Genomic DNA, 25,179 nt, shown 5'->3' on the forward strand with positions numbered 1-25,179 from the left:
TTTAGTTTTATATTTAGGAATAGGTGTAGAGCAAAGTAACTCAAATGTTAGCTCCCTTCAGTCTTGACTTGTAAAGAGCTGAGAAAAATAAAAGGAATGTTTTTGATTATTTTAATGGAAAGCTGAAGGTTCTAAAACACAAGTACGGCGTATGCTGATTTCTCGTTATGCCTCTTGCCAGCTGGATGACCTTGAGCAACTTACCCCAATTTTCGGAGCATCTGTTTTTACCTCTTTAAAAACACACCAAATAACGATGATTTAATAATGAAATGAGATAACGTGTGAGGCTAGAGAGCCGAGGGTTTGTATATCCTGGACACCAATGTTAAGGGTTTTTTTTTTTAGAGTCCAAGGCTTGCTTTTTTTCATAAGCAGTGCCAAGAGCATCAAGATTCCACAGGAAAACAAGTTTTTCTTTAAAAAACAAACTTTTAATATCTTTGATGATCAAAGAAATATTGCCCATGAGTCAGTGCTGGAACTGTGTGAAAGAACAATGGAGATTTATTATAGACTTCTAGAACATTTCTGAAAGGATCCTGATAACAAGTCCCCTCTGCTGCAGGGTCATATGATGCAGGACCCCAATAACTGAAATTAGCATAGTGACATCACAGTTCTGTCTGGCATTAAAAGAAAGTCATTTGCATTTCTACGGCAAACGGGAGGGGAGTTTCGGATATTTGCCAGAACACCAACAAACACATGGTGCGCTGCTTTGATTTCAGAAAAATCACAGTGTCACGATGACCTCTGCAAAGGGCTTCCTGTTGCTTTTTGTGTGATGGTTATCATTCTGCTAGAATCTTTGGATTGGAAGGAACTTTAGAGATCCTGTAGTTGGATGAGGAAACTGAGACCCAGAGAGATTAGTTAAGGCCAGAAGGAGATCAGTATTGTTCATAAAAGAGCAGTCATTCAAAACAAGATCCCTTAACAGGGAAAACAAAAGATGGCCCTTCCTAGATTTTTCTCAGTGGTGCAGCCCTGTGAGACACAGTTTCCATCTGAATGGCAGAAATGGACACCTCATCGTTCTGGAAGGAAACTGCAGGCAGATACTGCCCTGTATCCAGCTATGGAAGTCAGTGGAGTTGGTGAAAACAAAAGTGAATTGACAGGCCAGGGTCACCCTGGATCCTTGAAAAACTCAAGCTCACCTCTGTTCACGGCCCCCAACCCTGTGTTTTGGTTGAGCCGAGATAAAGCTTGTCTGTTAACATAAAAGGGGCAGGGGGTCGGTCTATCCTCAGGGGCAAAGCACTGCCTTCTTTGCTTTAAGAGAAATAGACATTTGATATGTTTTGCCTTTGCTGTGGAGCCAGAGAAGTTCTGACGAAGGTTATCTCTAGAGAATGAAGGCTTGGAGTTCACTGTTGGTTTATTGTCTGAATCCCACTTAGCGAAGGGCAGTTCTGACTACTTCAAGGGAGCACTAGTGTAGCTAGCAGTGCTTGGGGTCCCAGACACTATCCGTGTTCTGGGGGGCATGGCCTCATTGAGTATTCTTTTTGACAGAGCCCTTGACTCAGTTACCACTACACCAGATGACGGTCTTTATCTGGAGAGGTCTTCTTCAAGGCTGTGCCGTTCTCATTGAAGGGTCAGGGGTTCCTGTCAGCTTCCAGGAACCCATTTCCTAAAGTTTTGCCACTGGGCTTCTGAAACTAGCCTAACCTGGTGCCCCCCCCCTCCCCCACCAGACTATCTTTGAGGCTTCCCCAACTCCTCTGTGAAAATCACCCCCAAAAGATGCTGTTCTCTAATGGAGTTTGCCGCTCACTGTCATATACTCTCTGAAGGAACTAAACCCCTGGTGTAGTTAGTTATTCCTAAGACAGTGCCTTCACCAATACCCTGTACCAGCTCCTAGAGGGAAGGAAGTTGGAAACAAAGCAGATAGTCTTGGTCTTCACTGAATCAGTCCACACAGGTGTATGAGGAGCACCTACAGTGTGTTGAGGTGGCTGGTCCCCTCGGGGAGATTCCAGCGAAGTAGAAAACAAGGACAACCCCTTGCGTAGCAGTTCTTTGTTGCACTTTCTTCAAAGCTGTTAGTTCAGTGCCACCTTGTGGATGAAAAGAACACTGTAGATTATGACAGCTGATTTAGGATTTTCTTCTAGAGAGCAGATGGTTTCACCTAATGTGCATGTTTATATTATTAGATTTTGTGCTTGCGAGTTGTTTTGGGGTCATTAATTTCATCTTTATTTTCCCCTCATTTGACCCTCCCACTGAGGTGATGCCGGTACAGGTGGGTCATAAGTCACACTGTAGGAAGCACTTACCTAGTGCGGTGGCTCTCAAGTGTTTTTGGCCATGACCTATATAGTAAGAACTACGTCTCGCATCGCAACCCAGTAATATGTACATCCATACAAATGTATGAGTGTCTAATACGAAGGTTTCACAAAACAATATCTGTTTGTATTCTACTCTGATATTTTCTGTTATGTTAAATTTCAAAATGCTGGCCAACATCTACTAAATTGAATTTATAACTCAGTGGGTTGCTACCTGTAGCTAGGAAGCTGCTGCTTTTTATAGGAGAAGAAACTGAGGCCCAGAGGAAGCCGGAAGTGGCTCAGGGTCTTCTGGACTGCAGTATGTGGGCATCCCCCGATCATCTTTGGGGTCAGCCTCTGCACTGTGTCCAGATGCTCTCCTGATGCAGCCCAGGTAACCACCCACTCCTCCTTCTAGATGCGCCTGATGGAGGAGGAGTTACGGGACCACCAGAGAGCTCAGGATGAAGCGCTCACAAAAAGGCAACTTCTGGAGCAGACGCTGAAGGACCTGGAGTACGAGCTGGAGGCCAAGAGTCACCTCAAAGACGACCGAAGCCGACTCGTCAAGCAGATGGAGGTCTGTAGGCTATGCGAGTGTGAGCCGGGGCCTGTGCAGGGCAAGCATGGGGCACAAGAGAAGTGACCTCTCTGTGCACACCTAAGCCTTTGGGATGCCTTCGGTTTTTATTCTCTGGAACAGCCAGACATTAGTAAAGTCATTTCTTGATTTGAGGAAGAAGCTGACAGTTCATAGACTCATAAGTTGTCAGAGCCAAAAGGAATGATGGGAACAGTTTAGCACAGTGCCCTCACTGTCTTGAAGAGGAAGCAAAACAGAGCCGCAAAGAGGCCAGGTGATTTTACATGAGGGCACATGGTGCATTTTCTGTTGGTTGCTTTGGGAGCTGCTTCCAACTACAGAGGAGACAAGACGGCTGCAAATCTAGAGAGGGGCTGAGCTGTGCCTTGGACCCGAACCACCTAACTCCTGGGGACACCCAGCTCTCATTTGTCACACCGCATGCTCTGTTCTTGTCTCCTAACTCTGGCCCTTTTTTTTTTCTGTCCCATGATCCAGCTTTGCCAAAGCTAGCAGCAAACTGTGGCTCAGTTCATTTTTGGATATACCATATATACATAGTCTAAGACAGTATGTCAGAATGTGCTCACTGGAATCACCAGCTGGGGGTGACCTGTTCACAACATGGTAGAAAAATATGAATCAAGTAATAGAATCGAAACATGCACAAGCTACTGAGCAGGACAGGAGGAATCTTAACATCAGTCCACCTGAGCTTATACAAAAGAATAATCCTCAAGAACAAAACCAGCCCCAAACCAGAACACCCCCCCGAAAACACACATACCCCACATCCCAATGGAATTTAGTGAGGGAGAGAATCAGCCCCAGACCTATGGGAGAAGTTAAAATTGTCAAGATTTTGCTAAAAAGACAGTGCTCAAGGACAGGGAGAGATGGTTTGAATTTAAAGTCAATGGAATTTCTGATTCAATTTTGCAAATAAATAAAAATAACTTTTAAAACCTCCAGGGGACTTAGTAGCAATTTCCATCTAGGGAGGGATGTTTCAACCATTAAAGATTTTATTAGATGGGCCCCTTTTAGACACTAGAATAACCTGGTTACAGTCTTATTGTCCTTTTGTAGGATTGCTGTGTATTTTGCTATTGTTCCTGCTTCTGATCTCATTAGAGGGGGTCATTTTAAGGCAAGCTAAGGTCAACCCAGTTAACTAGGAAGTGATTTTTCAAGGACCCAAACAATCTGGTTCAAAGCAAGCTAAAGCTGCATTGGACAGCGGTGTGAGAACCTTTGGTGTAATGACCCCTGACCTGGGCCCCTGAATGCTCTTGGTAGGTTTTGAATAGTACAGATTTTAGACAGGAAGAGAAGCCTGTGAGGAGGTGCTTTTAGCTAAACATTGGGTTGTCATCTTCTTCTAGAATATTCTGACTAAAAAGAACATTTCCTTTTACCAAATCAAGGTCTAGAAGCAGTGACATGACTGAGCTTCCCTTGCCCCTGGGCATTATTTTAGATATTTCTCCATTAATGACAAAATGAATAGCTCTCAAGGCTCTACCAGAGCAGCTCGCTGGAGGAGTGTTTCCTCCCCCCAGAGGTAGCTGGCAGGACTAGCTTGCTGTGACGAATATCTTGCCTGTTCCTTCACTAGCACTTAACAAATTAATTCTCTGGACTCAAGAGCTCTCTCAACAATGGGCATTTTCTGTAGGATCAGAAACTCAGGTGGCTGTTTTACGTAAATGAAGCACTTGTGGACCCTCGGTGATTTCTGCCACAAGTGGAGCTGGCCTCCGAGGCGTCAGGGACCACGGAACAAAGAGGAGGGTCAGTGCAGAACCCGGTGCTCTGTTCCAAGTTGGTCTTCGAGCCTCTCAGCTCACGGGAGAGAGCTTTCTGGGTTCCCTGTAGATTTCATTCACCAGCAGGGAAGGCATTCACAGACATTTACTCATTCACGTGAGTAGCTCTGATTTTTGGCCTTTACAGAAGCGTCCAGAGCTTGTCAGCCAGCCCACTTTGACAATTGCGGAGACAGTGTTTACATGCAGATGCTGCAGACTCGTGTTTCAAAACTCACGATGCCGATTGCTTTTTTACCAAGTATGGGACTCAGTTAACGCAGACATATGACACATTGGCGAGTGACAGGAGAAACATGTGCATAGACCTTACAAGCCCCTATTTCTAGGTAGGGTGGTTTGTGTTAGAAGCCTCTTTTTTCATACACGCAGCTACTTTTTTTTTTTTTTTTTAAAGATTTTATTTATTTATTTGACAGCGAGAGACACAGCGAGAGAAGGAACACAAGCAGGGGGAGTGGGAGAGGGAGAAGCAGGCTTCCTGCAGAGCAAGGAGCCCGATGCGGGGCTCGATCCCAGGACTCCGGGATCATGACCTGAGCCGAAGGCAGATGCTTAACAACTGAGCCACCCAGGTGCCCCACACGCAGCTACTTTGACATGCTTTTCTCTTAGCACTCAATGGTGTTAAATGAGGAGCCAGCAAGGAAGACAGAAATGACAATTCTTCTGTAATGACTGGGCCACCGCTGTCTCTGGGTTACTCAGGTGCAGATTTGGGACTGACTGCCTAATGCACGAAGTGTGTGAGGTGTCCTAGAAAAGCAGGCGGGGGCAATAGTAAGTCGTGGCCTTTACTCCTGCAAGGCTCTTGGAAACTCTGAGCAGGAGGGAGGGAAAGCGTTGTCCAGAGCTTGGAACTTTTAGAAAAATGTGTCTTGGATGATGTCTGAGCTCCCACATTGCCTTTTAACAGGTAACTTGGGGACCTTAGGCTTAGGTAGATCTTTGTAAAGTTACTGATTCATAAGGGGGACAAAAGATGTGAAGGAAACAGGCTAAAGTATCCACAGGGCTTATGTTAGGGCTCGGGGTAATTTTGTCTCCTTTCATGTATTTTTGAAACGCACAATTACATCTTACATTATGAAAGCAATACAACACGGTTTTTTGGGCTGTATGAGAAGGAGATGCATCCTTTCCCCAAACTCTAGTGATACTCAGCTCTGATCTGCCTTCGAGGTTTGCATTCCCCAGGGCCGTCCTTGCACTCCACCTGGGTCAGTGTGAGTTTAATAGGGCTATGTTTGTGTCTTCCTTCTTTCTTAGGACAAGGTGTCTCAGCTGGAGATGGAACTGGAAGAAGAAAGAAATAACTCAGATTTGCTGTCTGAGAGGATCACTCGGAGCAGGGAACAGGTGCTGTATGTAGTTGAATGATGAATGGATTGTCCTTCATGGAAAAGGAAATGTGAGAAATGAAACCCAAGGATTCAGCTAGAAGAGGGAAGAAAGTTCTTGCCTTATAGAAATGATGGAAGGCTGGGTAGTGTTCACCGTAGTAAGCCATGAAGAGGGAGGTGTAGTATATAACATAAAGCACACAAAGTGGAAGTTTCCAGAGTGGTTATGGGTAACAATCTATTAGCCATAATAGGCAAACTACTCTGCTTAGAGCAGAGGCTCTAAGAATCATTAGTCCAACAAGCAATTGTGTGAAACTGGGTTGCCATGGAAAGTGGAGGACATGATGCAGATTTTTCCTTTAAGAAGTTTACAAGCTAAATAGCCATACAGATGCCTATGAAGCATTCACAGTACATTAACAACCTCTTCCAAGTGAATGCTTTTTGCAGTTTTCAAAGGTGAGGAATTCCTCTTACCTTCGATCTGTACAGCAACACTGGGAGGCAGCCAGGGACCGTGTTCGTTGTCTTCACACTGTAGATAATAGAACTGATTTCCTAAATGACACTCCATGTAATCCGAAGGTTTTTGAATTTTGTTTCCATTTTTTAATTAAAAAAAAGTTTAAAGCAGCTGAGTTCTGTCCTGGGGATAGGGAGTCCTCTCACTGGGAAGCGGTGGTTCCCTTCACTGGTTGCCTTGCCCAGACCATTTGACAGATCACATGGGGAAGCATTATGGGACGATATTCAGAATACGTAGTGACAGTTTTGAAAAGAACCTATATTCAGTAATCTCAGCCTTTCATTTACATGACGCCCATGGCTACCTGTAGAAACCTCTGAAGGGATGTATTTTCAGTGACAACTTAGTTGTATGCTGGGCTTCTGAAAATGGTACCAGAGAAACCGTACATAGACATTCAGAAAGTTCTTCACCTCTTGATTTGTTTTGGGCACTTTCTTAATTAAGCAATGCAAACAAAACCTAAAAGCCTTGGATGAGGCTGAGTACAAATGAGGAAATTTTATCTATATAAAGGATTAAAATTAAAAATCTGAAATACAAGTTAATTTGGGCAAAATTTTCTTTATCCAAAGAAGCTCTTTCCTCTGGTCACTCTTCGACTTCGGCACATGCCCCACTTCTCCACCACCTCCGGACAACCAAGAACTGGAGGTTCTAATGCTTGGGGACGATGCCATTCCAAGATGGTAGCCCCTCTTCAGAGTTGAAGGGAAATCACTGGCTTCTTTTCCATTGTTTCCCTGTTGACCGAGTCTTTGCAAACAAGTAAGACAGTCGTGCTGTTTTGCTTCTGAGAGTGGAGAAATTCCAATCCGAACCTCCGTCCTCAGGTTCAGTTCTGTCTACGTGTTCCAAAGCCATGCTAGTAGTATCCTGCTCAAGGGGGAGCAGTCCAGCCAACTAGAGCTGCAGAAGCTTAGGGAAAGGCTTTCATGGAAACCTCAAATCCAGACGGATCACCCAACCTTGGCACTTGAGCCCTTGTACGTTCTTACTAAAGTCTGCATTTTGTTAGGCTCTTTCCCTGGTATAAAAGTTGCTTGGTGATGCGTTCCTGCCAGTGTGGCTGAGCCCCCACAGTGCCATGGGGCGTTTCAGGATCTGCTAAGCATTCATGATAACAGAAGTGGCCACGAATTTGTTTTGCTAATGCTGCTCATGGCTTAGGCAGGGAGGAACGGTGGCAAAGTCTGTCACCCTGTCAATAACCAGGCAGGCAAAACAGACTTCCCAAGCCCCATGTTTCACACCAAAAACAAAACACAGACACAATGAACCAGAAAGTGGTTGTCTTACTTGGCTCAGCTGATGGCCCAGCCTGAAGAGAACTGATGACTCAGTCTCCTTCTTTCTCCTCTCACCTGAGCATGTGACACATAGAGCTGCACTCCGTCATGTGGCCGTGGCCGAAGATACTTTGAGCCAAGAACGTGAAGTGAGCCCAGGGAGGAGGTTAAGGGAACGAACTTGGTCTACTGGAAAGAACGTGGGCTTGCGAGTGCCTGGCCTAACTCCTGCACCAGCCCCATGGAGTCCCAGGAAGGTGCCAGCCTCTCTGAGCACATTCTTTAGGGGATGTCCCTGTTAAGGAGGCATCACAGGTCAGTGTTGGGGTGGGGGAGAGGAGTTATCATTATCACAGACTATTATTATAGTCCGTGAAAGGGCGGCTCTTCTCCAAATTCCAACACTGAGCCACTCTGACAAGGTTGCGTCTAGCCAAGTGTCATGAGTCCCTCGAACCCCCATCCTTCCCTGTGTCTGAGCTGTGTGCCCGAAGGGAGGGTTCCACAGCCTCTAGCCTGTTTGCCCTGTTCGTTCTGTTTTCCCCTTCGATTTCCTTTCTTGTCCCTGCCCTCCCTGAGGTGGGGGGTTGAGGGGTAAAACTTGGTGCCTGTCAGTGGAGGAACGGAGCGTCGCGTTCACCTTGGAGGAATGGCTAAAACAACAACAAAACAAAACTCCTGAGGTAAGGCCTCTCTTCTGGCCTTTGCTGTCTCTGGATTTGTGAGGAAGGGTAGCGTAGAGAACTGGGTTGACCGAATACCCGCCTCACAGGACAGCATTTAATTCTTATTCAACGCTGGGGTCAATCTGAGACTTCTTTTTTGCCTCTTAAAGTAAAGGTTCCAAGGAAGGGCCTTGGGTATAGATATTCAGGCCCTAATTTTGATCCGCTTAGGTTAACTTGTTGGGCCATGAGCCTGCTGCCTTCCTGCCAGAATCAGAGAAAGGGGAAACTTCCAAACCTAAGACCCCTTCTCCTCTCCCCCGCCAAACACTGACCTGTGATGCCTCCTTATCAGGGACATCCCCTAAAGAACAGGAAATGGTGCCTGTCTGATATCTCCAACCCGATTTATAGCATCCGCCCCAGAAGCTCAGCAAACTGCTTCCAGGCACTGAAAAGGGAAGGCGTGGGGAGTTAGACTTTTTGAATCTTGCTCTCTTTAAATTGAAAAGGAAAAAGGTTACAGCTCTTACTTAAACTCTGCATTCTTATAAGCTCCCCTTCTGAATTTTGCTTTCCCCAAACATCTCTCATTTTTTCCCTAGTCTTAGTGGCAGGGCTTAGGTAGAAAAGCTAGGGGGGAAAAAAAAACGGTTTTCCAGCAATATGAGCAAATGGCCAACCCCTTTCATAGAATCTTAGATCTGGCAAGGACCTCCAAGTTCCTCTCCCCAGACTTCTGGTGCAGTGCACAAGAGATCTGAGGTGCAGCCCCATCATCGCGCCCCCCCCCCCCCGATCTGGCCAGCTCACACAGGTGGTCAGTTGCAGAGCTGGCCTCAAATCTCCTGACTCCCCAAACAGGGTTCTACCAGTGCTCGGTGCTCATAAGGTATGCTGGATACCTACTGTGTGCATAAATAGCATTGTGGTGAGGCTGTAGAGATGATCAAAAGTGGCCCCTGTCCTTGAGTGTTTGAAGAGATGGAGGATGCCCCCCAAAATGGATAATTAATAAGAAAAAGCAACAGATACTAAATGCCAAGTGCAGGATTCAGGCAGCTCACGAAGGAAAGGCCATCATAGCAAGGGGTGATGGTGGGAGTTCTTTGAGGAAGGTGAACCTGGAGCTAGTTTTGAAGAAAGGGTAAGATTTAGACAAACTAAGGAGTGGGAAGGGAATCCTAGACAGAATGGATAGTGTGAATTAGGATTGGGAGGTAGGATATTTACAGTGTCTGGGGGACAATGAACGGACTACTGTGATAGGTTTCTGGTTTCCATAAGGGAATAGTAGGAGATAAGTTTGGAGAGGCAGGTTGAGGGTGTTGAATGGACCTTATCCTGAAGGCAGTGGGGAACCATTGAAGGTTGTAGAGCAGACAGTGAGGCATACGGAGTTTTTTAAAAGATTAATGTGGTGGGGTTGGGAGTAAGGACAGCAGAAGGGGAGACCAGGAGGAAGCTCAACTGGGCTGTTAAGGGACAGAGAATAGAAAAGGCAGTTATGAGATCAAACATCCTATCCTTTGTATGTTTTTTTTCCCCGTTCTTATACATACATTTGACACTCAGTAAATGCTGGGCACATTATTTGTGAGTTCCCAGCCGTTCTTTTCCGTACATGCTCAGGATGTAATTTTTCAGACTGATGGGTTCAGGAAATCCTAACAGAATTTTTTTTTTTTTCCCCAAACTTTTTGGATGCTTGAATTTTGTTTCCAAATCTAACTAACGTGAAGGAGAAGGGATGAATTTAGACTTGATAAAGTCATGTCTTATCTACTCTGTAAAACAGAGGTGAGGAGTATTTATTTTCTCACCCAAATATGGTTTCACCTGATTCAGGAAGGGTTCTGGCTTGTAAGTTGAAGGCAAATTGATTTAAATAGTGGGTATTTCACCGGCTTTGGTCTGTTTAAATACAAAGAAATCCTTTTTTCTCTCCTTTCTCCAAAACCGTGTCTCCATTTACAATTGCTGTCTTTACGGAGGCTTTGCTAAGTGCCGGGCTCCGTGTGCCCTGCCGTACCTGCTTTTGTGTCATTGTTTCGGCTTGTAAGTGACCACCTAGGGTCATGAAGCTTGGAGGCCAAGCCAGGATTTGACTCCAGGGCATACTGCCTCCCACCTGTTCCCGTCATTCCAGCATCAGACTTAAGACTGGTAGAGACCTCCCCAGATACATTTGGGGCCTCTCTTCACAAGTTAACAATAAGGCCATGGTGTCTTTTAATATGGATGAGGATTTATGATCTTCTCTTGACTGTCCAGTGAGTCCAGGATTTACATAGTAAAAGAGAGGCCCAGCATGGGTGTGTTTTAAACGTGTCATCCAGGCTGATGTTCTAGTTCACTGGGCGCTGCTGTGCTGTTCCTGGTGGTTGAGTACAAACAGTTAACACTTGGGCTGGGCCTCAATGGAGAGGCGTTTTCTTGGCCATGGAAGCTATGATGACCCAGCTCAGTGGAAAGATGATTCTTCTACTAATGTAGGCAGACAAGAGGAAAAATACCAACTCCGGAGCTTTGGGTGGCTTTATGATCCTTCCAGGGGCTGAGTAAGGCTTCCCTGTTGCCTTGGCAACAACAGAATAAATCCCAGCGGATGAAGTTGCAGACCCCTGCATTCCTTTTTGGAACTGCTCCCAGGTGGTTGGCTCACACCTGCTCCTCAGTCTGCACCAGGGTGATGCATCCAGCAGGATGTGGTACTGGGAAGTAAGGCTCCTTTGCAGTCAGTGACTGAACGATCAATTATGGGGCTTCTTTCTTTTAATTGAAATGCTCCTTAGTCTCAGACCTGGCTCCGATTGTATGGGCGGCTTAAAACCCAATGTGTATAGTTGGTTAATAATGGTTTTCCTCTCTTATGATTGAGGATCTTCCTGGTGTTTTTAATACCAGCCAGGAGTGTAGGTCCCAAGGCCCTCTACAGCCCAATGGTAAACACAGGTGATGGGGCGAAATATTGTTATTAGCGATCATAAATATCTCTGGCTTCTCATTAACATGGAAGGCTGCTGAGTCTCATCCTGAGAGCTGGCTCAGGTCATGGGTGCCTCTGACATAAAACCCACTGGAATCTGATACTGTTCTTTCCGATCAAGATGCTCAGGGTTTAGCATTTCTTCAATCCAGCTCTGATAAACTGTTGCCTTCAGCTCCTGTTCTGTTTTTAATTTGACTGGAAAAGTTTTTGTTTGGTCTATTTAGTATAGTTGAAGGGTAAACGACATGTAAAGCACTAAGCTTATATAAAAGAAATGTTTTCCCAGCCACAGATTTACTTCTCTGGTCCACAGGAGGAAGCTGGCCAAGCCAGCGGCTCTCTTCTCTTCCCTTCTCTCCCCGCCCCTCCCCTCCCCTCCTCGCCCCTTCTCCCCCCTCTCCCCTCCACTCCCCTCCCTTCTTCTCTCTTCTCCCCCCCTTCCCCTCCTCTCTTCTCCCCTTCCCTCCCCTCCCTGCTCCTGCCCTCCTTGCCTCTCTCCCCTCCTCTCCTTTCCCCTCCCCTCTTCTCCCCTTCTTTCCCCTCCCTGCCCCTCCCCTCCTCGCCCCTCTCCCATCCCCTCCCCTTTCCTCTTTTCTCACCTCTCCTCTCTTCTCCCAGTGTGGGCTCAAGTCACTGGGCCAGTCCTAGGGATCACTGTATTGACAGGGCTAAAGCACTTCTGGTTTACGGTAAAACCCAGCCTTGGGAGCATTGTCCGTCACTTCACAAGGTCTTCCTTGTATAAGGCTCCATGTAGTGGACTTATTTTGGAATTTTCTGTCAGGCTGTCCTTTTTGAAGAATTGAAGGAAGCCTCGCATGCCTGCTAAAAGGCCTGGTTTGCGAAAGAGTAAGAAAAAATGGACAGCCCCGTCACAGTAACTGTTAAGTTTTATGGTTGCACATTTGTTCCTTCCTGTTCTTCACTCTGATTTATTTTGCACTTCCATTTTAATAGCCATCTTTTGAAGGGATGTAGGGGAGTATAAATAATGACTTTTTGTTTTGTTTTGTTTTGTTTGGGATTTTTTTGGAGCATCACCATTTGCCTGGGGCTCTCCAAGGAGGTCTTTTTTTTAGCAATGAGATTTTTTTTTTTTTAAGATTTTATTTATTTATTTGTTAGAGAGAGAGAGCACAAGCAGGGGGAGCGGCAGGCAGAAGGAGAAGCAGACTCTCTGCTGAGCAGGGAGCCCAACATGGGGCTCGATCCCAGGACCCCAGGATCATGACCTGAGCTGAAGGCAGCCGCTTAACCGACTGAGCCACCCAGGTGCCCCTCCAGGGAGGTCTTGAACCTGAGGAGACCTCTGGGATGCTGCCCCCCTGAGCCCTCCTGTGCACTGGGAGGCCCGTGTCCTGGCAGGACCCAGATTTTCCAGTCAGTGGCACTGAGGGAGCTAGACTTGGCCACTGGTTGCTTCTTGGAGTCACAGGGATTTTCCTGAAGTCCTGTCTGGGCCCAGCGCTGCATGGCCCCTTGGTGGTCCTGGAGCCCCTCCCTGCAGCTTGTCTGCCTCGCTCCACTGTGGAAGTCCCCGCCCGAACGCTCTCGCCTTGTACGATTTGCCCTTCACTGAGAGACCTGCGTCTTCCACGTTTGCCGAGAGGGAGAAAAGGAGTGAATGATTTTCAGCCAGAAAGCCTGGGCTAGAATCCCAAAGCTGCTTCCAACGTTCCTGAACCTCCCACCTGGAAAATGGGGTGATAACATCTGCTTCAGAGAGTGGCAGGAGGATTGATGGGCCCAGACGTGCCCAGGACACTCGCAGTCGCCCCGGGCATGTCACCCGGGGCTTTTGATTCTTGATGTTTCCCTCCTCAGTCCTCAGGCCTGGAGCACAGCTGCAGAAACCACCACCTGACCCCCTAAAAGCAGATGCCATATCCAGCTACAACCACACCCTTGTCTCCGCTCTGCCGGCCTTTTATTGTCTTTTGCTATTTTTCAGCCTAATGCCTCACAACAACTAAATTTCTAAATTTCTTTCTCTCTCTACAAGCCCACAGTTCTTCCTTATCCCCCACTTTTGGAAAAATAATTTCCCTTCCCTTCCCTTCGCCCCTTTCCCTCCCTCCCATGCCTCTGAGCTACAGGAGCCTGCCTCTCTTAAGTCCTGCATTATGCTGTCTCTCAGAGGCTCAGAGAAAGTTCTCTCCCACTCCATGCTGCCCCCGGCACCGGGCCTACATCCTGTCCCTCCCCATACACAGTCTCCCTGTTCAACTCCCTTCTCGTTACTGTCCAGCGTCTGTAACTTTTCCCTTCTCCGTGATTCTCACCTCGCCTGCTAATAGGTGTGGGGCGCCTCTATTACAGCCCTCTTTGGGGCCCTCACATCGCCAGCCCTCCAGTTGTAGCTGTCATCTCGTCACCGCTGGAGTTCAAGGAAAGGCGTTTTCCCACCTCTTCGTGCCCGGCACCTTCCCAGTTTCTGCACTTGGGTTCCCCTCTCTGCCGAGCCTTCCAGAGCCGACTTCTTGTCCAGCTCAGGTGCTTTTCCCCAGGCTTCCTTCTGCCTGACCTTCCTCAGTCCTCACCCTTCTTGGCTTACGGGACAGGGCAGTATCCTGGTTTCGTCCCAGTCTCCCCTAGGGGGAGTGCTCCGCAGGGCACAGCTCTGGGGTCTCCTCATTCTTCATACAGTTCTCCTTGGGGAGCTCATCAGGCCCGTGGCTTCAGCTGGTGCCATCCCACCTCTGCACCTGTCTGCAGCCTCTCCTGGACTCTAGGGGTAGATGGGGCTGGTACAGGACCTACCTCCTCCGGGGGGGTGGGGGATGGAGGACTAAAGGAACAGCACTGTAAAAATGCTTAAGACTTCCTTCAGTAAGTGCAATCCAAGCTCTCTGGTCACCATGTAGTAACAGGCCCCATGGGACTGCTCCCTGTCCCCTCTCTCTTAACCTGCCTGTCTCCTGCCCCTGCGTGTCTAGTCCAGTGCTTTCTGTTTCTCGAGCACCCCATCTTCTTGCTTACCTCCCACTCTGACTCACTGGTGGCCCTGGTCTGGGAAGCTGTGTTCCCTCTCCTGCCCCTTTCTCTACCCTGCCTGAGCCTGGCCTCTCAGGTGGGTCACAGCTGAGGGGCCCTTTCCCTGGCCCTCTATGCCTGGGCTGTGACCACTGCCATGCGCCACACATATGGGACTTACTCGTTTGTCCCCCCACGAGGCTACAGTTAGGGCAGGTCCCGTGTTGGTCTTTGTCAGTGTCCTAGGGCTGCTAACGTCGAAGGAGCGAACCCATCCTGTCACCTATCCCATCATTCCAAGACCAGCTGTCCCCCAGCACGCAAGTACGTTCATGTCCTTTCTGGGGACACTCCTCAGTGTCTGGAGAGATGGGGCGGCTACTCTGGCCGGAGGATGGGGGCAGGGGCCTCTGGCTTCCTCGCGGGGAGAGCCACACTGCACCCACAGAATGTGCTTTCACTGTGTGACCGGCCACCTCGAAGGGCCTTCACAGGCTATCTCGTTCAAGTGCCTTGTGTTAGAAATGAGTCTGCATCCCGGAGGTGAGGTGGCTGAGGTCACACACAAGTGAACTCAGAGCCAGAGGAGAAGCCAGGCCTCCGCTGCTTGGCTGTGGAATGACTTCCCATCACAGTGACAGTTTAACCGTGTTCTGGTGAACAGAACACTCTCCCCCGGGAGGCACATGGCAGTCCCGTGGCCCAGCCGTGCTGACGTCCTCCGTGCTCCGTGTGCTGCGTCGGCCGGTTTGGAGGCCGTGCTCAGAGTGGGGCTGTGAGCCCGCATTCGTTAGCTGTGGACTTTGTGCTCATGTGGCAGTTACAGGAATATTCCAGCACCTCTGTAACAGGTGATTCTCGAGGGCTCTGGGGCCAGGCGGGGTGGGAGCCGGGCCACGGACGGAATTCTCCCTGCTCTGCCGGCTGACCCTTAGCGTTGCTGGCACTTTTTCCCTGCAGCATACAAGGGTGCCCTAAGGAGATTGCCTTCTTCCCAGGTCTTGGTTTTTACATGACCGCTGTATTTGAACCCTAGATCCGTGTGAGGCCTTTGCACTAAGTTGGTCCAGAATGCCAGGGCAGGCGGAGTAGTGGGCTGTGAGTAGGCTTGGCCTGGGTTCTAGTGCTCTCTCTGGTCACATGTATCGCTGCCCTGGGCGTCAGTGTCCCCTGCTGTAGAATTCTGAATTCCCTTGACTTAGAAGCCTGCTGGCCAGAAATGCAAAAATGTCAGCGTTTTTTTTGTTTTGACCACACAGATACTCCCTCACCTGTGGGCAGAGTCCCAGCCTCTCCAGGTCCAGGTCCTGCCCATCACCAGCCTCATTCCTCAGCCCTCCCTGTCACCCACTCTGGGCCACCCACACCACGCTGCTTGTCATTCCCTGCATGCACTGTGGCAGGGACAGCGGGAGATGGGAGCAGATGCAAGCCTGTCCCAGCGTTTCCTCTTATTATCCCTGGCTCACCCCGCAAGGTCTTGCTCTCCAGGCAGAGGGTGGGGGAGGGGTGGGCTTTCCCTTTACTCAGGTGCTTGTGCAGGTGGTGAAAATGCAAGTGGAGACCAGGCCAGTGAGACTGTTACAGGTGTACCCCGGGCATCCAGGGACTCGTGGGTGCACCTCTTACCCAGGCTGAACCTTATGAAGGAAGGGGTGGTTTATTTTACTGCTTCACGCGGTCAGTTTTCCCGGCTTCTTCAGGCTGCCCTCTGCTGGACAGTCCTGGGAACAGGGTCTGGGGTTCATGTCACTGCTGCTGAAAACCCGCTGGGGATTGGGGAACAGAGGCAGGCTATGGGATTTCTCTCTGGGTACTGCTCCACCAGGCTCATTTCCTATTTTTTTTTTTAAAGATTTTATTTATTTATTTGACAGAGAGAGACACAGCGAGAGAGGGAATACAAGCAGGGGGAGTGGGAGAGGGAGAAGCAGGCTTCCCACAGAGCAGGGAGCCCGATGTGGGACTTAATCCCAGGACCCTGGGATCATGACCTGAGCCGAAGGCAGACGCTTAATGACTGAGCCACCCAGGCACCCCAAGGCTCATTTCCTATTAACATAGACGAAATCCTCAGTAACGTTTAGCCTTTGCCAGGTCACCAAGAGCTGCCCAGTGTTCTTGCTGACTTTTGTTTCTGGTACATGAAGGGAGAAATCTAGCAGCGTCTGAAATATGCTAAGTGTAGAAGCCTTTCCCAAAGTTTGAACTTACCCTGAAGCAGTCAGGAACTCAGATGAGTGCTCGCTCCCCCTCTTACTAGTTGTGTAGATCTCGGGCAAGTTGGATCATTGAATCATCCCCGGACGAATGATGCCCGGATGCTCAGTTTTAGCATTGGAAGTCCTGTGCCCCGAGAACATCCTCTGAGTTGGGCGAGGTGGCCGGGATGGTTGAGCACCATGCAAGTTGATGAGCTTCTCTACACCCCAGTGCCCTCTGCAGAGATAGGATTACCTACTTCCTGGGGTTTTTGTGGGGACAGTAATAGTGCTTGTGGAGTGCTAAGCAGGTGATTCCGTTTTCTGGAGCTGCTGTAACAAAGTGCCACGAATGGGGTGGCCTAGGACAGAAATTTATTATCTCATAACTCTGGAGCCCAAAAGTCTGAAATCAAAGTATCAGCAGAGCCTTGCTCTCTTTGGACCTGTAGGAGAATTCTCTGTTGCTTCTTCCGGGCTTCGGGCAGCTTTCTGGCTCTTCGGCATTCCCTGACCATAGATGCCTTCCTCCAGTCCTCTGTCCTCACGTGGCATTGTCTCTGTGTCTCTCTCCACGTGGCTGTCTTTTCTGGCTGCATGTCTGTCCCAGAGTCCAAATTTCCCCTTTTTATAAGGCCACCAGTCATATTGGATTAGGGCTTACCCTAATGACCTCATTTGAGCTTGGTTACCTCTGTAAAAACCCTATTTCCAAATAAGGTCATATGTTAGGTACCAGGAGGTAGGACTTCAGTGTATCTTTTTGGGGGGCCAGCCATTCAGCCCATAACAGCAGGGTTTGCTATGACCGTTACCGTCGTTTGTATCGTTGTCTTTGCAATCATCACGAAACCAAGAATATCTAAGAAACAGCTCCTGCCCCCAAGAGGAGATGGCATGATGAAGAGAAGCTGGCTTGGTGGTTGGAATTCGGTACCCAGGGACCGTATCAACACGAAGGATACAGAGACAGGCCCTCTAACTGCTGGGCTTTTGTTCTCCTTGGTGTAGATGGAGCAGATGAGGAGCGAGCTCCTGCAGGAGAGAGCTGTCAAGCAGGACTTGGAGTGTGACAAGATTTCTCTGGAGAGGCAGGTGAGGCTGGTCTTGGATTAGACCCCCTCGGTGGGGTCTCCTTTGCATGGCACCCCAAGAACTCTGGGGCCTAACTCACCTGAGAGGTGGAGGTGTTCTGAAGGCCTTTTCCAGAGAGGTTTTCCCAAGAATATTAAATCTGCTTGGAGGTTGAACAGCTAGGGAGGAGGAATTGCAGGTGGCGTCTTCTAGATCCTAAGAGGGCTAAATTCTGACATAAAGGGAATGAAAAATGGGGGCCATGAGTTGCCAACAGAGCTTATTGGAATCGTTTCTTTTTTTTGTTTTGTTTTGTTTTGGAATCGTTTCTTTTACATGCTATTCATGTAAATTCTTCACTGAATATCCTATATGATCTTGGTGAAGGAGCCTGTTTCTCCTGCCATCCCCACCTCCCCCCGCATAGGTTTACACAAAAACAAGGCCATGCATGTTTGCCTGACATCCAGGAGTCCTACGACGGCCAAAGATTTCACTTGGGCTCAGGAGGGAATGTGGTAGAATCTCTTCTCAGCCTGCCAGGAGTGGAGTGCAAGGCCTTTCCCTAGAGACATGCCCGGCTTCCCCTGGTCCTCCAGGGCCATGCATCCCGTGTGCAGGGCGGGCTCATCGTAGTTGCTGACCACGTGCTGGCTCCACCCTGTACTCTGCCCTGCACAGAGCACGGCAGACGCACAACCCCTCACAGCATCCCTGTCTGATTCTAGAACAAGGACTTAAAGAGCCGGATTATCCACCTGGAAGGCTCCTACAGGTCCAGCAAAGAGGGGCTGGTGGTGCAGTTGGAGGCCAGGATCGCTGAGCTGGAGGACCGTCTGGAGAGCGAGGAGAGGTGAGCCCGGCCAGCCGAGGTGCGGAGGCCCGGTCAGCAGTGGTGTCCACACTGCAGAGCACGTTCCCATTTGTGCCTCTTCCTGTCCTTATGAGCCTTCCTGTGAGGAAGGTGGAGCAAGTACAATAGGCGAGAAAAGCAAGACCGGTGCCAGTAAGTACTGGGGAAGGTAGCCGGGCTGAATATTGGCCAGCGGATATAGCGCAGGCGTCCCAGGCCTGAGCCCACAGCTTCCGCGCTGCGCTGGCTGCTCCTTTCCACCCCTCGGTATGACAGGCTGCCTCATCAGCTACTGAGTTGGAGCTGGGTTAGAGGCAGGGGGTCCACTCTACCCCAGGGGCCAGAGGTATTAGAGGTATTCTGGCTCAGAAATGGGCAGGACCCCCACAGTGGGTGGAAGACGCTTGGGATCAGAGGGCCTCCCTCCTTTCCAGGAGATTCTCTGCATCTGGCTCCAAGATCATAGCCCGAGGGCCAGCCAGCACCCAGTTGAGCCTGACTGGCCTCCGTTCTTACTCTTGGCCCCTCAGGGGTGAGGTGTGCGTGCATGTAGCACTGTACATTATCCGTTCCTAGTAGCACTTTGGGGCTGGGCTGGAGCAGCCTGGAGTAGACCCACGCCGCTCATACTCGGGCAGTCGGGGGCCCTCTGCCTTACAAAGTAAAGCTTGGGACTGGAAGAACGCAGGGCAGCTCCATTCCCAGCTCTGCCTGTCGCTGGCTCTGCGGCCTCGGGCAAGTCGCTCCCCTTCATGGAGCCCCCGTTTCTTCCCGGGCTGACCGCTGCGTGTCTCCGACCCTAAGCCACGAGCTGACCAGGCCGCTTGGCTGGAGCTTCCTTGCCTCCACAGCCTGGCCAGGGCCTCCTGTGGGGCTGGATGAGAGGGTCCTCGGTTCTGTTCCCCCTGCCCTTCTAGGGACCGGGCCAGCCTCCAGCTCAGCAACCGCCGGCTGGAGCGGAAGGTGAAGGAGCTGGTGATGCAGGTGGATGATGAGCACCTGTCGCTGACTGATCAGAAGGACCAGGTGAGGGACCCTTATTCTCAGATTTTTCCGCCCCAGGCGGGCGGGTGATAGAGTTGTAGAGACTGAGTCCTGTCTTCCCCTCTCCCCAGGTACATTGTAGAACAATGGGGCCTTTCTCGCCTACTTTAGCAGGGGGTTCAGCAACCCTCAGCCCCGGAGCTGAGACCAGTTGCTCCCTTTGCCACCTCTTGGTCGCCTGGGGAGGACGGCGGCTGGACTGCAGGCCTCTCTGTGCTGGACTCTTCTCCATCCCCGCTGGGCTGGGTGACCAGCCGGCGTTCAACCTGCCTTCTCTCCCAATGCAGCTGAGCTTGCGCTTGAAAGCCATGAAGCGGCAAGTGGAGGAGGCTGAGGAGGAGATCGACAGACTAGAAAGTTCTAAAAAGAAGCTGCAGAGGGAGTTGGAGGAGCAGATGGACGTGAACGAGCAGCTGCAGGGACAGCTCAATGCCATGAAGAAGGACCTAAGGTGGGCGAGCGTGGCGGCCCCGCAGGGACCGTGATCCCCCTGACACTTGAGGAGAGCTCGCCACTGTCAGGGCATGCTTAGTGCTGGTGTCTGGCCAGTTCCTTGTTGTCGCCTCTCGGGGTTATCCCATCCTAGAGTCGAGAGTGGCCACATCCACTTCGGCCACCCCACATGTGTCATCCCCATACCAGTCCCCTGCTGTCAGCCAGACAGATTCCATCCCTCTTGTCCATAAGGGGAAACTGAGGCTCAGAGCAGGAGACCTAGCTCATACCACCCTGGAGGGGGCAGCCTCTAGACCAGCCCTTAGGAGTCCTGCTTTTAGGGAGAAATAAGGTAAGGTTTGGCTTCATATCCCCATGAAGACTAGACTCTCTTGGGCCTGGTCTCAGGAGAGAGCTGCCTCTAAAGCCCCCCTGCCGTGACTGGAAGGGGCCTGGGGTGGGGGTCACTTTCCCTGCCCCAGGGTCACTGGGGTACAGGGTGAGATTAAGTTCATGCTCATCCATAGAGCTGAGCCTTTCTCAGAGGCTGACTATGCAGGTAGCCCAGGTGGTTCTCTTGTAAATGGACAGAAGACCCCAGCCCGGTGAGAATCCTATAAATAGGGCCTGTCTATTAAGAGCCTGGCCCCAGGGCTGGCATTAGGGTGCACCATTTAAGGCGGCAACAAAAATCTTAGTAATCAAGATAGATAATTCATGCGCTGTTATATAAAGTGAATGCAAACAACCCATGGTAAACAAAATATCAAAATTTTTAATTAAGATGGGGTCAATAACAGCACCCTGACGAGACATATCGTAGCTTGAGGCAAAAGGAAAAATCAGCCCTACTGAACTTGTCCCAGCCCCGTCCAGCCCTTCCTGGCAACATCGGCCGCCTGCAGGCAGTTTGCTCCCTGTTGCTGAAGGAACTGTCAGGTGCAGACCGGTTCATGTGCTTCCGTGGCAGCCAGAGGGGTGGAGACATGGGAACCCCAGACCCTTCCTTCATCCCCGATCAGAGACAAACTGTAGCCCAGGGCCGGGACACATGCCCCCTGTTATTTTGGCAGACTTAAGAAGCTGCCGAGCAAGGTGCTGGACGACACGGACGATGATGACCTCAGTACGGACGGGGGGAGCCTCCATGAGGTGCCGCTGAGCCACAGCTTCCCCAAGGACAGCGCCGCCACCAGCCAGATGTGAGGCCCCTTCTGGGGCTGCGGTGGCCCGTCATGCCTGGCAGGGCCCGGCAGCCAGCCACCCGCAGCGGAGAGCAGGAGAGGCAGCGTCTATGCGGAGCCGAGACCCAAGACCCGTGCACCTCCTCCTCACAGAACAGGCCGACTCCTCCACGTTGCATTCCTCCCGGGGTCTCTGAGTTGGTAGCGCACCTCTCCTCGCTCGGACAGGTAGCAGTTTAAAGGTTGGCGCCTGAGGCATAGGAACCAGCACTCACTGTGGGTTTGGAGGCTCTATTTCAGCGGGAGGAAGCCCGGATTCTGCATAGCTGTCTGCCGCACTGTTCGCAACGGTGCTCCTGCGCCCTCCTCCCACCCTGGCCAAGGAGAAGGGTCCAAAGGCTACTAGTTGTTATTTAATAGCCATTGTGCGGGGGAGGAGATGATGCCGTAGACTGTACATATTTGAATCCAGATTCTCCTGGGCTGCAGCTGTTCCACTGTGGAATGTTACAGAAGCTTGTAGGATGGCTTGTTCGTAAACTCCACACATCTGTCTTATTATTTTTTAAAACATGGAGCTACGAGGTTTTAAGGATGAAGACATAGAGATGAGAGAGAGAGGGTAGAATACAGACTACTTTTGACATCAGAGTTGGAAAAGAGGAATTGTCGTGGTGAAAAGGGACAGTTAATCCCGAGAAGAGAAATTCAAGTGGTCTTGGTGAACAACTTACGGAGGGAGAGAAAGTCAGAAGGTCATGGGTATCTGTGGCCCTGCCTACTTATTTTATCTAGAATGTTGTTACAATTTCTGAACCATGCTGAGACCAATTCCCAGTCACCAACTGCAATTTCATTTCCACAGCTGGGGTGGGGAGACTCGTAAATAAGGTTTTCGACGAATCATGTGGTTTCTGGAGGGTTGGGGTCCTCCTGTCGTTTCTTACTGGTCCTTTCCTCTTGTCCACCCACGTCAGGCCTCCAGGTAGCCTCCTCTGGCCGATGGTTGCTGGGTAGGGAGTGGGAGGGTGTGAGGAAGAGGCAGGCGGTGTCCAGGAAGGTCATGGGGGGAGGGAGGAGAGGGGGTAAGCGGGCCCGTGTGTGTGGGGAGGAAGGAAGAGGGAAGTTCGTGAAAGCTGGGGGATGTGTAGACAAGGGGTATGTTGAGCCGGATCTCGAGTTTATGTCAGGAAAGTGAGGGGAAAAAAGTCAGGAGGTGCAGACTGGAAGGCTCCTTCTGGCTTCCTGGGACGGAGGGACGTGGGCCGGCACCAGGCACGAAGGATGCGGAATTGGGTGAGGTCACATTGCTGGGGCAGCATTACAGGGAATGTGGAATTGGGAACTTGCAGTCTTGTAGTATCCCAGTACTTCCTCCTGGCCTTCCTGGTGTCACCTCCCACTGCCACTGGTCCCATGGATGCCCAGAGGCCCTGTCCAGGCACAGCCGGGCCCCCACAGGTCAGGGCCAGGGTGTAGAGCAGGCAGCTCAGTAGGGCCACGGCCAGGGAGAGAACCTCGTAGGATGTGTCTATATACGGGGGCGGAGAGGATCGTGTTCAGTTGGGTCGGCAGTATCCCCAGGTATCCTAAGAGACGGGGAGCCCGTGGACCAGAGAACTCCATGACAGTTACCGTGAGGAGCAGGGAGCTTCAGTGCCCTAGCCACACCAGGGCTCAGAGCCCACTGAACAGGATTCAGAGTGATCAGCCTGCTTTTAGGGCAGGTGTCACCCCACCCCTGCCTCCCTAACAGGTGAGGCTCCTGGAGGCAGGACAGCCCCACCTCTGCTGGCTTGGAGTGGTTCTCGCCTCTGCTTACTCATTTGAGGTGCAGAGAGATTGCTCCCTTTCGCCATTCATTCACTGAGCCAATATTGATTGGGCGTCCACCATGTGTCAGACACAGTCCTTGACCCTGGGAATACGGCAGTGAATGAAACAGACCCAAATGCCCTCCTAGAGTGCAGGACAGTAGTCCTACAAACGGACACCGAGGCCTAGCCCCTCCGTACCCAGCCCTGGAGCGCCTCTGTCCTCTTGGGGACACAACAAGCCTGATTCACTGGAATTCCCCGGGGGTTCTCCGACCCTCACTATATTTCTGATTTCCCTGCTGCTTCCACTCACTGTCATTAGCTATATGCCAAGCAGTCTGCCCACAAATGCCTCAGCCCGCTCATAACTGCAGGTGGGACAGGAGAAGGTCAGAGGTGCAAGAACTTGGCGGAGGGATGGGGTGGGGCGAGTGTCTATCTGGGGTTTGTGAGAAAGTCACTGTTTCTGGCAGTTCCTCGTGGTCACCAGGAGGCTGGCTGCAAGAGGCGAAAGTGCCCATGGAAAGAGAAAAGAGATCCCTGTTCAGAGGGTTGCATCCTCACGGTAAAAGATGGGCCGTTGTAAATGTTAACAAAGGCATCAGCCTACACGGGCTTGGTGCTGGAGGTGAGGCGTGCGGGGTAGCAGGGTGGGAAGAACATCGGACTGGGCCTTGAGAGATGTTTTCAAGTCCTCACTCTTCTTGCCCTGGTGACCTTGACGGGGGTGACCTTGATGGGGGGCGGGGCGTGTGCTCTCAGAGCGCAAGATTGCCTGGAATACAATGAGGACCATGGCTCAAGGTCCTTTCCAGCTCCGACATGCTATCATTCTTTGATTTTATTATATACTCATTTTCTTTCCTGTTTATTATTTTAAGAACTAACCCTACTCAAGAATATTTAGCTAGCTTAAAAAAAAAAGAAAATATTTTATTTAATAAACCAATATGTGGCCTAATGCAATGCCGAGGAGACAATCATCGTATATCTTTATAATTTTTTTTTTTCCTGCTTCGGAGTGTCCTTTGACAAATGCAAGAAGCTTTATTCTGTTGTGCTTCAGCTTTGGGGATGTTTGATTGCTTTGGTTTGTCATGGGGAAGAGATGTTGTGGGCAGCTACCTCCATGTACGTGAACTGGATAAAGCAGGATTGCCTTTCAATAAATGTGTCATCCGACAGGAATCTTGACTCTGCCATTATTTTAACTCCCTTGTTTTCTCCAGAGCTTGGTTCCATGTCCACCAAGAAACAGCCAAGGTGAATGGCTGGAGGCTGCTTGAGGAAGTGGAACGCGGTGACCTTTCATGCCCAGAACCAGTTTCTGAAATTAGAAGGATGGGAGCGGGTCCGTGGTAAACACTGGGAGAATTAATATGCCTGCAGATGGTGATGTTCTGAGAAATCCAGCCTGCCCATTTGCAGAAAAAGGCAACATGGGAAGTGCGTTCATAATTAAGGATAAACAGACACGCCCTGTTTATTCCTTGTTCCTAAACTAAAATGTGTTCTCCTACCATCAGAGTTGACACATGATCTCTCTTGATCGAAAACAGGCTGACAGCAAGTACCAGGGTCCCCATTTTACAGGAAAGGGCTCCTTCTCCACAAAGGGACCTACATAGCTGGTTCTTCGTCCTCAGATAAAGTCTCTGCCCTGTCCTCTGGAGGCCGATCCCTGCCGGCCCTGGGGTCCCTCCATGACCTATGGCTGCTCTTTTGGGGGTCAGCCAGGAGCAGCAGGTAGGGGTTGGATATTTCTCTGTTATCATTCTCTGCTTCGTGCAACATTTTTGGCGGTGGCTCCTATGGGGGGACGGGGTTCCGTCGTGACTCCAGCTCCCACAGGACTTGGGTGACCCTACCTCCCCCTTGTGCCTCTGGTCCTAAAGGTGGTCCTGGCTTCCTGTTGCTGTTCCTCTGGGTCCCTCAGCGGCCCTGGCGGGTTCCCACAACACTGCCTACCCTCCTGTGTGGCTTTTCACTAAACTCTTTGGGCCCCTGCAAGGGGATGCTGTTTACTGCCCTGAGCTCTACCCACTGCCCCTTCGATGCCCCCAGCAATGTAAACATC

General features: G+C 50.3%; 1 protein-coding gene across 2 annotated transcripts in view; it reads left to right on the plus strand.

Moving 5' to 3' along the window:
* The window catches only part of CGNL1 (cingulin like 1), a 115,375-nt gene extending 90,821 nt beyond the window's left edge, over positions 1–24,554 (plus strand). The window contains exons 12-18 of one of the 2 annotated variants that reach the window (XM_032417277.1): positions 2,710–2,871; positions 5,973–6,062; positions 17,707–17,790; positions 18,498–18,622; positions 19,540–19,648; positions 19,954–20,117; positions 21,175–24,554. In XM_032417277.1, coding sequence (XP_032273168.1) covers positions 2,710–2,871; positions 5,973–6,062; positions 17,707–17,790; positions 18,498–18,622; positions 19,540–19,648; positions 19,954–20,117; positions 21,175–21,307 — 867 coding nt within the window. In that variant the 3' untranslated portion in view covers positions 21,308–24,554. The remainder of the gene's footprint in view (positions 1–2,709; positions 2,872–5,972; positions 6,063–17,706; positions 17,791–18,497; positions 18,623–19,539; positions 19,649–19,953; positions 20,118–21,174) is intronic. The other variant, XM_032417276.1, reaches the window with a different exon arrangement.
* The last annotated feature ends 625 nt before the right edge of the window (positions 24,555–25,179 follow it).

The sequence above is a fragment of the Phoca vitulina genome, unplaced genomic scaffold, assembly GCF_004348235.1.
Source record: "Phoca vitulina isolate PV1807 unplaced genomic scaffold, GSC_HSeal_1.0 scaffold20, whole genome shotgun sequence".
Taxonomy (NCBI): Eukaryota; Metazoa; Chordata; class Mammalia; order Carnivora; family Phocidae; genus Phoca; species Phoca vitulina.